General features: G+C 56.0%; 1 protein-coding gene across 1 annotated transcript in view; it reads right to left on the reverse strand.

Annotated features, from left to right (window-relative positions):
- Positions 1-260: 260 nt before the first annotated feature.
- Positions 261-12,488, reverse strand: part of LOC116438775 (cleavage and polyadenylation specificity factor subunit 1-like) — a gene marked incomplete at its 3' end in the record, with an annotated part of 62,997 nt that continues 50,769 nt past the window's right edge. The window contains exons 18-19 of the mRNA XM_032097777.1: positions 6,248-6,445; positions 261-290 (exon numbers count right to left, since the gene is read on the reverse strand). Of these exons, the coding sequence (XP_031953668.1) occupies positions 261-290; positions 6,248-6,445 (228 nt within the window). The remainder of the gene's footprint in view (positions 291-6,247; positions 6,446-12,488) is intronic.

The raw sequence follows: 12,488 nt of genomic DNA on the forward strand, positions 1-12,488 counted from the left end.
CTGGGAGCCCCAAAATCCACCTGGGAACCCCCAAACCCCCTCGTAGAGGAGCAGCTCCTGCTCCACGTGCACCTGGGAGCCCCGAAAATGGGTCAGGGCACCCCCAAAATCCACCTGGGAACCCCGAAAACGGGGTCAGGGAACCCCAAAATCCACCTGGGAACCCCGAAAATGGGTCAGGGAACCCCAAAATCCACCAGAGAACCCTCAAAATCCACCGGGGAGCCCCAAAATCCACCTGGGAACCCCCAAACCCCCTCGTAGAGGAGCAGCTCCTGCTCCACGTGCACCTGGGAGCCCCGAAAATGGGTCAGGGCACCCCAAAATCCAGCCCAGCACCCCAAAATCCACCGGGGAGCCCCAAAATCCACCTGGGAACCCCCAAAATCCACCTGGGAGCCCCGAAAATGGGTCAGGGCACCCCAAAATCCAGCCCAGCACCGCAAAATCCACCGGAGAACCCCGAAAACGGCGTCAGGGAACCCCAAAATCCACCAGGGAACCCTCAAAATCCACCTGGGAACCCCCAAAATCCACCTGGGAACCCTCAAAATCCACCGGGGAGCCCCAAAATCCACCTGGGAACCCCCAAAATCCACCTGGGAACCCCGAAAATGGGGTCAGGGCACCCCAAAACCCAGCAGGGAACCCTCAAAATCCACCTGGGAACCCCGAAAATGGGGTCAGGATACCCCAAAATCCAGCCCAGCACCCCAAAATCCACCGGGGAGCCCCAAAATCCACCTGGGAACCCCCAAAATCCACCTGGGAACCCCGGAAATGGGTCAGGGCACCCCAAAATCCACCTGGGAACCCCCAAAATCCACCGGGGAGCCCCAAAATCCACCTGGGAACCCCCAAAACCCACCGGGGAACCCTCAAAATCCACCTGGGAACCCCCAAAATCCACCGGGGAGCCCCAAAATCCACCTGGGAACCCTCAAAATCCACCTGGGAACCCCGAAAATGGGGTCAGGGTACCCCAAAATCCAACCCAGCACCCCAAAATCCACCTGGGAGCCCCAAAATCCACCTGGGAACCCTCAAAATCCACCTGGGAGCCCCAAAATCCACCTGGGAACCCCGAAAACGGGGTCAGGGCACCCCAAAATCCACGTGGGAACCCCCAAAATCCACCGGGGAGCCCCAAAACCCACCTGGGAACCCTCAAAATCCACCTGGGAACCCCGAAAATGGGGTCAGGGTACCCCAAAATCCAGCCCAGCACCCCAAAATCCACCGGGGAGCCCCAAAATCCACCTGGGAACCCTCAAAATCCACCTGGGAGCCCCAAAATCCACCTGGGAACCCCGAAAACGGGGTCAGGGAACCCCAAAATCCACCTGGGAACCCCCAAAATCCACCGGGGAGCCCCAAAATCCAGCCCAGCACCCCAAAATCCACCAGTACGCTCCCAGTCCATCCCAGTGCTCCCAGTTTAACCCTCACCAGCAGCAGCGGGCGGCTCTGACGCGAGCCCAGCCCGACTCCCAGCGCTCCCAGTCCATCCCAGTGCTCCCAGTTTGACCCTCACCAGCAGCAACGGGCGGCTCTGGCGCCGGCCCAGCCCCACTCCCAGTGCTCCCAGTCCATCCCAGTGCTCCCAGTTTAACCCTCACCAGCAGCAGCGGGCGGCTCTGACGCGAGCCCAGCCCGACTCCCAGCGCTCCCAGTCCATCCCACTGCTCCCAGTTTGACTCTCACCAGCAGCAGCGGGCGGCTCTGGCGCCGGCCCAGCCCCACTCCCAGCGCTCCCAGTCCATCCCAGTGCTCCCAGTTTAACTCTCACCAGCAGCATCGGGCGGCTCTGGTGCCGGCCCAGCCCCACTCCCAGCGCTCCCAGTCCATCCCAGTGCTCCCAGTTTAACTCTCACCAGCAGCAGCGGGCGGCTCTGGCACCGGCCCAGCCCCACTCCCACTGCTCCCAGTCCATCCCAGTGCTCCCAGTTTGACCTTCACCAGCAGCAGCGGGCGGCTCTGGCGCCGGCCCAGCCCCACTCCCAGCGCTCCCAGTCCATCCCAGTGCTCCCAGTTTGACCCTCACCAGCAGCAGCGGGCGGCTCTGGCGCCGGCCCAGCCCCACTCCCACTGCTCCCAGTCCATCCCAGTGCTCCCAGTTTAACTCTCACCAGCAGCAGCGGGCGGCTCTGGCGCCGGCCCAGCCCCACTCCCAGCGCTCCCAGTCCATCCCAGTGCTCCCAGTTTGACCCTCACCAGCAGCAGCGGGCGGCTCTGACGCGAGCCCAGCCCGACTCCCAGCGCTCCCAGTCCATCCCAGTGCTCCCAGTTTAACTCTCACCAGCAGCAGGGGGCGGCTCTGGCGCCGGCCCAGCCCCACTCCCAGTGCTCCCAGTTCATCCCAGTGCTCCCAGTTTAACTCTCACCAGCAGCAGCGGGCGGCTCTGGCGCCGGCCCAGCCCGACTCCCAGCGCTCCCAGTCCATCCCAGTGCTCCCAGTTTAACTCTCACCAGCAGCATCGGGCGGCTCTGGCGCCGGCCCAGCCCCACTCCCAGCGCTCCCAGTCCATCCCAGTGCTCCCAGTTTGACCCTCACCAGCAGCAGCGGGCGGCTCTGGCGCCGGCCCAGCCCCACTCCCAGCGCTCCCAGTCCATCCCAGTGCTCCCAGTTTGACCCTCACCAGCAGCAGCGGGCGGCTCTGACGCGAGCCCAGCCCGACTCCCAGCGCTCCCAGTCCATCCCAGTGCTCCCAGTTTGGCTCTCACCAGCAGCAGCGGGCGGCTCTGGCGCCGGCCCAGCCCCACTCCCAGCGCTCCCAGTCCATCCCAGTGCTCCCAGTTTAACTCTCACCAGCAGCAGCGGGCGGCTCTAACGCCGGCCCAGCCCCACTCCCAGCGCTCCCAGTCCATCCCAGTGCTCCCAGTTTAACCCTCACCAGCAGCAGCGGGCGGCTCTGGCGCCGGCCCAGCCCCACTCCCACTGCTCCCAGTCCATCCCAGTGCTCCCAGTCCATCCCAGTGCTCCCAGTTTAACCCTCACCAGCAGCAGCGGGCGGCTCTGGCGCCGGCCCAGCCCCACTCCCACTGCTCCCAGTCCATCCCAGTGCTCCCAGTTTGGCCCTCACCAGCAGCAGCGGGCGGCTCTGGCGCCGGCCCAGCCCCACTTCCAGCGCTCCCAGTCCATCCCAGTGCTCCCAGTTTGGCCCTCACCAGCAGCAGCGGGCGGCTCTGGCGCCGGCCCAGCCCCACTCCCAGCGCTCCCCGTCCATCCCAGTGCTCCCAGTTTGACCCTCACCAGCAGCAGCGGGCGGCTCTGGCGCCGGCCCAGCCCCACTCCCAGCGCTCCCAGTCCATCCCAGTGCTCCCAGTTTGACCCTCACCAGCAGCAGCGGGCGGCTCTGGCGCCCGCCCAGCCCCACTCCCAGTGCTCCCAGTCCATCCCAGTGCTCCCAGTTTGACCCTCACCAGCAGCAGCGGGCGGCTCTGGCGCCGGCCCAGCCCGACTCCCAGCGCTCCCAGTCCATCCCAGTGCTCCCAGTTTGACTCTCACCAGCAGCAGCGGGCGGCTCTGGCGCCAGCCCAGCCCCACTGCCAGCGCTCCCAGTCCATCCCAGTGCTCCCAGTTTGACCCTCACCAGCAGCAGCGGGCGGCTCTGGCGCCGGCCCAGCCCCACTCCCAGCGCTCCCAGTCCATCCCAGTGCTCCCAGTTTAACTCTCACCAGCAGCAGCGGGCGGCTCTGGCGCCGGCCCAGCCCCACTCCCAGCGCTCCCAGTCCATCCCAGTGCTCCCAGTTTGACCCTCACCAGCAGCAGCGGGCGGCTCTGGCGCCGGCCCAGCCCCACTCCCAGTGCTCCCAGTCCATCCCAGTGCTCCCAGTTTGACCCTCACCACCAGCATCGGGCGGCTCTGACGCCGGCCCAGCCCCACTCCCAGCGCTCCCAGTCCATCCCAGTGCTCCCAGTTTGGCTCTCACCAGCAGCAGCGGGCGGCTCTGGCGCCGGCCCAGCCCCCGTCCCAGCGCTCCCAGTCCATCCCACTGCTCCCAGTCCATCCCAGTGCTCCCAGTTTGACCCTCACCAGCAGCAGCGGGCGGCTCTGACGCCGGCCCAGCCCCACTTCCAGCGCTCCCAGTCCATCCCAGTGCTCCCAGTTTGGCCCTCACCAGCAGCAGCGGGCGGCTCTGGCGCCGGCCCAGCCCCACTCCCAGCGCTCCCCGTCCATCCCAGTGCTCCCAGTTTGACCCTCACCAGCAGCAGCGGGCGGCTCTGGCGCCGGCCCAGCCCCACTCCCAGCGCTCCCAGTCCATCCCAGTGCTCCCAGTTTGACCCTCACCAGCAGCAGCGGGCGGCTCTGGCGCCCGCCCAGCCCCACTCCCAGTGCTCCCAGTCCATCCCAGTGCTCCCAGTTTGACCCTCACCAGCAGCAGCGGGCGGCTCTGGCGCCGGCCCAGCCCGACTCCCAGCGCTCCCAGTCCATCCCAGTGCTCCCAGTTTGACTCTCACCAGCAGCAGCGGGCGGCTCTGGCGCCAGCCCAGCCCCACTGCCAGCGCTCCCAGTCCATCCCAGTGCTCCCAGTTTGACCCTCACCAGCAGCAGCGGGCGGCTCTGGCGCCGGCCCAGCCCCACTCCCAGCGCTCCCAGTCCATCCCAGTGCTCCCAGTTTAACTCTCACCAGCAGCAGCGGGCGGCTCTGGCGCCGGCCCAGCCCCACTCCCAGCGCTCCCAGTCCATCCCAGTGCTCCCAGTTTGACCCTCACCAGCAGCAGCGGGCGGCTCTGGCGCCGGCCCAGCCCCACTCCCAGTGCTCCCAGTCCATCCCAGTGCTCCCAGTTTGACCCTCACCACCAGCATCGGGCGGCTCTGACGCCGGCCCAGCCCCACTCCCAGCGCTCCCAGTCCATCCCAGTGCTCCCAGTTTGGCTCTCACCAGCAGCAGCGGGCGGCTCTGACGCCGGCCCAGCCCCACTCTCAGCGCTCCCAGTCCATCCCAGTGCTCCCAGTTTAACTCTCACCACCAGCATCGGGCGGCTCTGACGCCGGCCCAGCCCCGCTCCCAGCGCTCCCAGTCCATCCCAGTGCTCCCAGTTTGGCTCTCACCAGCAGCAGCGGGCGGCTCTGACGCCGGCCCAGCCCCACTCCCAGTGCTCCCAGTCCATCCCAGTGCTCCCAGTTTGACCCTCACCAGCAGCAGCGGGCGGCTCTGGCGCCCGCCCAGCCCCACTTCCAGCGCTCCCAGTCCATCCCAGTGCTCCCAGTTTGGCCCTCACCAGCAGCAGCGGGCGGCTCTGGCGCCGGCCCAGCCCCACTCCCAGCGCTCCCCGTCCATCCCAGTGCTCCCAGTTTGACCCTCACCAGCAGCAGCGGGCGGCTCTGGCGCCGGCCCAGCCCCGCTCCCACTGCTCCCAGTCCATCCCAGTGCTCCCAGTTTGGCTCTCACCAGCAGCAGCGGGCGGCTCTGGCGCCGGCCCAGCCCCACTCCCAGCGCTCCCAGTCCATCCCAGTGCTCCCAGTTTAACCCTCACCAGCAGCAGCGGGCGGCTCTGGCGCCGGCCCAGCCCCACTCCCACTGCTCCCAGTCCATCCCAGTGCTCCCAGTTTGGCCCTCACCAGCAGCAGCGGGCGGCTCTGACGCCGGCCCAGCCCCACTCCCAGCGCTCCCAGTCCATCCCAGTGCTCCCAGTTTGACTCTCACCAGCAGCAGCGGGCGGCTCTGACGCCGGCCCAGCCCCACTCCCAGCGCTCCCAGTCCATCCCAGTGCTCCCAGTTTGACCCTCACCAGCAGCAGCGGGCGGCTCTGGCGCCGGCCCAGCCCCACTCCCAGCGCTCCCAGTCCATCCCAGTGCTCCCAGTTTGGCCCTCACCAGCAGCAGCGGGCGGCTCTGGCGCCGGCCCAGCCCCACTCCCAGCGCTCCCAGTCCATCCCAGTGCTCCCAGTTTGGCCCTCACCAGCAGCAGCGGGCGGCTCTGGCGCCGGCCCAGCCCCACTCCCAGCGCTCCCAGTCCATCCCAGTGCTCCCAGTTTAACCCTCACCAGCAGCAGCGGGCGGCTCTGGCGCCGGCCCAGCCCCACTCCCACTGCTCCCAGTCCATCCCAGTGCTCCCAGTTTGGCCCTCACCAGCAGCAGCGGGCGGCTCTGACGCCGGCCCAGCCCCACTCCCAGCGCTCCCAGTCCATCCCAGTGCTCCCAGTTTGACCCTCACCAGCAGCAGCGGGCGGCTCTGGCGCCGGCCCAGCCCCACTCCCAGCGCTCCCAGTCCATCCCAGTGCTCCCAGTTTGACCCTCACCAGCAGCAGCGGGCGGCTCTGGCGCCGGCCCAGCCCCGCCAGCAGCAGCTCCCGCACCGGCGGCTGCTCGCGCTCGCCGCGCTCGTCCTTGCGCGGCTCCGCCGGCGGCTGCCCGAAGGACGAATCCACCAGCACGCGCTGGCCCACCGAGAAATTCTTCACCAGGAACACCCGGCGCCACTCGGGAACGGCGTAGATCTGGGGGGAAACAAGGGGAAAATGGGAAAAATGGGGAAATGGGGAAATGGGAAAATGGGGAAAATGGGAATAATGAGAATGGGAATGGGGAATGGGAAAAATGGGAATGGGGAATGGGGAAAATGGGGAAATGGGGAAAATGGGAGAAATGGGAAATAGGAAAAATGGGAAAAATGGGAAAATGGGAATGGGAATGGGGAATGGGAAAAATGGGAATGGGGAATGGGAAAAATGGGGAAAATGGGGAAAATGGGAAATGGAAGAAATGAGGAAAATGGGAGAAACGGAAAAAGGGAATGGGAAATGGGGAAATGGGAGTGGAGATGGGAAAATGGGAAAAATGGGAAAAATGGGAAAAATCTGAGAAATGGGAAAATGGGAGAAATGGGAAATGGAAATGGGAAATGGGAAAAATGGGAATGGGAAATGGGAATTCCTGTGGGAAAAGGGAAATAGGAGACATGGGAAAAACGGGAATGGGGAAATGGGAAAAATGGGAATGGGAATGGGGAAATGGGAAATGGGAAATGGGAATGGGAAAAATGGGAAAAATGGGGAAAATGAGAATGGGGATGGGAAATGGGGAAAACGGGAATGGGAAATGGGAATTCCCATGGGAAAAGGGGAATGGGAATGGGAAAAATGGGAGAAATGGGAACGGGAAAAACGGGAAAAATGAGAAAAATGGGAAAAATGGGAAAAAAGGGGAAACAGGAATGGGAAATGGGAAAAACAGGAAAAATGGGAGAAATGGGAATGGGGAAATGGGAATTCCTGTGGGAAAAGGGAAATGGGAGACATGGGAAAAAAGGGAATGGGGAAATGGGAAAAATGGGAGAAATGGGAAAATGGGAGAAATGGGAAATGGGAAAAATGGGAAAAATGGGAGAAATGGAGAAATGGGAAATGGGAAAATGGGAGAAATGGGAGAAAAGGGAAATGGGGAAAATGACAATGGGAATGCGAAAAGGGGAATGGGAAATGGGAAAAATGGGAAAATGGGAAAAATGGGAATGGGGAAATAGGAAATGGGAAATGGCAAAAATGAGAATGGGAATGGGGAAATGGGAGTGGGGATGGGAAAATGGGAGAAATGGGAATGGGGAAATGGGAATTCCTGTGGGAAAAGGGAAATGGGAGACATGGGAAAAACGGGAATGGGGAAATGGGAAAAATGGGAATGGGAATTGGGGAATGGGAAAAATGGGAAAAATGGGAAAAATGGGAAAAATGGGAGAAATTGGAAAAATGGGGAAATGGGAAAAATGAGAATGGGGATGGGAAATGGGAAAAACAGGAATGGGAAATGGGAATTCCCATGGGAAAAGGGGAATGGGAACAGGAAAAATGGGAAAATGGGAAAATGGGAGAAATGGGAAATGGGAAAATGGGAAAAATGGGAAAATGGGAGAAATGGGAAAAACGGAAAAAGGGAATGGGAAATGGGGAAATGGGAAATACAGGAAAAATGGGAATGGGAAATGGGAATTCCCACGGGAAAAGGGGAATGGGAAAAATGGGAGAAATGGGAAAAATGGGAAAAATGGGAGAAATGGGAGAAATGGGAAAAACGGGAAAATGGTGAAAATGACAATGGGAATGGGAAAAGGGGAATGGAAAATGGGAAAAATGGGAAAAATGGGAGAAATGGGAGAAATGGGAGAAATGGGAAATGGGAGAAATGAGGAAAATGGGAAAAACGGGAATGGGAAATACAGGAAAAATGGGAATGGGAAATGGGAAAAATGGGAGAAATGGGAAAAATGGGAAAAATGGGAGAAATGGGAAAAACGGGAAAAACGGGAAAATGGGGAAAATGACAATGGGAATGGGAAAAGGGGAATGGAAAATGGGAAAAATGGGAAAAATGGGAAAATGGGAATGGGGAAATAGGAAATGGGAAAATGGGAAATACAGGAAAAATGGGAATGGGAAATGGGAATGCGAAAAATGGGAAAAATGGGGGAAATGGGAGAAATGGGAGAAATGGGAAATAGGAAAAATGGGAAAATGGGAATGTGAAAAGGGGAATGGGAAATGGGAAAAATGGGAGAAATGGGAAAAATGGGAAAAATGGGAGAAATGGGAGAAATGGGAGAAATGGGAAATGGGAGAAATGAGGAAAATGGGAAAAACGGGAATGGGAAATGGGGGAATGGGAATTCCCGTGGGGAAGGGGGAGAGGGGGATGGGAAAAATGGGAAAAATGGGAAAAATGGGAAAAATGGGAATGGGAAATGGGAACGGGAAAAATGGGAAAACCAGGAAACATGGGAAACATGGGAATGGGAAACGCGGGAATTCCCGTGGAAAAACGGGAGTGCGGATGGGGATTTCCGTGAAAAAATGGGAATGGGAAATGGAAAAATGGGGAATGGGAATTCCTGTGGAAAATCGGGAACGGGGAAATGGGAATTGCCATGGAAAAAGAGGAATTGGGAATTGCCATGAGAAAATGAGAGTGGGGAAATTGGGAGTGGGAAATGGAAAAATGGGAAACCGGGAATGGGAATTCCCATGGGAAAATGGGAATGGGAATTTCCATGGAGAAACGGGAGAGGGAAAATGGGAATTTCCATGGAAAAAGGGGAATGGGGAATGCAGGAGTTCCCATGGGAAAATGGGAATAGGAAAAATGGGAAGGGGAATGGGAGACACAGGAAAAACGGGAAAGGGGAAATGGGGATTTCCATGGAGAAACGGGAATGGGAAAAATGGGAAAAATGGGAAAAATGGGAATGGGAAATGTGGGAACCCCCATGGGAAAACGGGAATGGGAAAAATGGGAAAAATGGGAAAAATGGAAAAATGGGAAAAATGAGAATGGGGGAATGGGAATGGGGAATGGGGAAAATGGGAAAAATGGGAAATGGGAGAAATGAGGAAAATGGGAAAAATGGGAAAAATGGGAAAAATGGAAAAAATGGGAAAAATGGAAAACATGGGAGAAATGGGAGAAATGGGAAAAATGGGAAAAAAGGGAATGGGGAAAATGGGAAAAATGGGAAATGGGAGAAATGAGGAAAATGGGAAAAATGGGAAAAATGGGAAAAATGGAAAAAATGGGAAAAATGGAAAACATGGGAAAAATGGAAGAAATGGGAGAAATGGGAAAAAAGGGAATGGGGAAAATGGGAAAAATGGGAAAAATGAGAATGGGAATGGGGAAATGGGAATGGGAAATGGGAATGGGGATGGGAAAAATGGGAAAAATGGGAATAGGAATGGGAAATGGGAATTCCCGTGGGGAAGGGGGAGAGGGGAATGGGAAAAATGGGAAAAATGGGAATGGGAAAAGGTAGAATGGGAATGGGAAATGGGAAACGGGAAAAATGGGGAATGGGGGAATGGGAATGGGAAAAACGGGAATGGGAATTCCCATGGGAAAAGAGGAATGGGAACGGGAAAAATGGGAAACATGGGAGAAATGGGAAAAATGGGAAAAACGGGAAAAATGGGAGAAATGGGAATGGGGAAATGGGAATTCCTGTGGGAAAAGGGAAATGGGAGACATGGGAAAAACGGGAATGGGGAAATGGGAAAAATGGGAGAAATGAGAATGGGGATGGGAAATGGGGATGGGAAATGGGGATGGGAAATGGGAAAAACAGGAATGGGAAACGGGAATTCCCATGGGAAAAGGGGAATGGGAAAAATGGGAAAATGGGAAAATGGGAGAAATGGGAGAAATGGGAGAAATGGGAAATGGGAAAATGGGAAAAATGGGAAAATGGGAAAAATGGGAAAAACGGAAAAAGGGAATGGGAAATGGGGAAATGGGAAAATGGGAAAAATGGGAAAAATGGGAAAAACGGAAATGGGAAATGGGAATTCCCACGGGAAAAGGGGAATGGGAAAAATGGGAGAAATGGGAAAAATGGGAAAATGGGAGAAATGGGGAAATGGGAGAAATGAGAATGGGGATGGGAAATGGGGATGGGAAATGGGAAAAACAGGAATGGGAAATGGGAATTCCCATGGGAAAAGGGGAATGGGAATGGGGAAGATGGGAAAATGGGAGAAATGGGAGAAATGGGAAATGGGAAAATGGGAAAAATGGGAAAATGGGAAAAATGGGAAAAACGGAAAAAGGGAATGGGAAATGGGGAAATGGGAAAATGGGAAAAATGGGAGAAATGAGGAAAATGGGAAAAATGGGAAAAATGGGAAAAACGGAAAAAGGGAATGGGAAATGGGGAAATGGGAAAATGGGAAAAATGGGAAAAATGGGAAAAACGGAAATGGGAAATGGGAATTCCCACGGGAAAAGGGGAATGGGAAAAATGGGAGAAATGGGAAAAATGGGAGAAATGGGAGAAATGGGAAAATGGGAAAAATGAGAATGGGGATGGGAAATGGGGATGGGAAATGGGAAAAACAGGAATGGGAAATGGGAATTCCCATGGGAAAAGGGGAATGGGAATGGGGAAAATGGGAAAATGGGAGAAATGGGAGAAATGGGAAATGGGAAATGGGAAAATGGGAAAAATGGGAAAATGGGAAAAATGGGAAAAACGGAAAAAGGGAATGGGAAATGGGGAAATGGGAAAATGGGAAAATGGGAATGGGGAAATAGGAAATGGGAAATACAGGAAAAATGGGAATGGGAAATGGGAATTCCCACGGGAAAAGGGGAATGGGAAAAATGGGAGAAATGGGAAAAATGGGAGAAATGGGAAAAATGGGAAAAATGGGAGAAATGGGAGAAATGGGAAAATGGGAAAAATGGGAAAATGGGAAATGGGAGAAATGGGAAATAGGAAAAATGGGAAAATGGGAATGTGAAAAGGGGAATGGGAAAAATGGGAGAAATGGGAGAAATGGGAGAAATGGGAAAAATGGGAAAAATGGGAGAAATGGGAGAAATGGGAAAAATGGGAAAATGGGAAATGGGAGAAATGGGAAATAGGAAAAATGGGAAAATGGGAATGTGAAAAGGGGAATGGGAAAAATGGGAGAAATGGGAGAAATGGGAAAATGGGAAAAATGGGAGAAATGGGAAATGGGAGAAATGAGGAAAATGGGAAAAACGGGAATGGGAAATGGGGGAATGGGAATTCCCGTGGGGAAGGGGGAGAGGGGGATGGGAAAAATGGGAAAAATGGGAAAAATGGGAATGGGAAATGGGAACGGGAAAAATGGGAACGGGAAAAATGGGAAAACCAGGAAACATGGGAAACATGGGAATGGGAAACGCGGGAATTCCCGTGGAAAAACGGGAGTGCGGATGGGGATTTCCGTGAAAAAATGGGAATGGGAAATGGAAAAATGGGGAATGGGAATTCCTGTGGAAAATCGGGAACGGGGAAATGGGAATTGCCATGGAAAAAGAGGAATTGGGAATTGCCATGAGAAAATGAGAGTGGGGAAATTGGGAGTGGGAAATGGAAAAATGGGAAACCGGGAATGGGAATTCCCATGGGAAAATGGGAATGGGAATTTCCATGGAGAAACGGGAGAGGGAAAATGGGAATTTCCATGGAAAAAGGGGAATGGGGAATGCAGGAGTTCCCATGGGAAAATGGGAATAGGAAAAATGGGAAGGGGAATGGGAGACACAGGAAAAACGGGAAAGGGGAAATGGGGATTTCCATGGAGAAACGGGAATGGGAAAAATGGGAAAAATGGGAAAAATGGGAAAAATGGGAATGGGAAATGTGGGAACCCCCATGGGAAAACGGGAATGGGAAAAATGGGAAAAATGGGAATGGGAAATGGGAATTGCCATGGGAAAAGGGGAATGGGAATGGGAAAAATGGGAGAAATGGGGAAAATGGGAAAAATGAGAATGGGGGAATGGGAATGGGGAATGGCAAAAATGGGAAAAATGGGAAATGGGAGAAATGAGGAAAATGGGAAAAATGGGAAAAATGGGAAAAATGGGAAAAATGGAAAAAATGGAAAACATGGGAGAAATGGGAGAAATGGAAAAAATGGGAAAAATGGGAATGGGGAAAATGGGAAAAATGGGAAAAATGAGAATGGGAATGGGGAAATGGGAATGGGAAATGGGAATGGGGATGGGAAAAATGGGAAAAATGGG

This window comes from Corvus moneduloides, unplaced genomic scaffold (genome assembly GCF_009650955.1).
Source record: "Corvus moneduloides isolate bCorMon1 unplaced genomic scaffold, bCorMon1.pri scaffold_111_arrow_ctg1, whole genome shotgun sequence".
Lineage (NCBI taxonomy): Eukaryota > Metazoa > Chordata > Aves > Passeriformes > Corvidae > Corvus > Corvus moneduloides.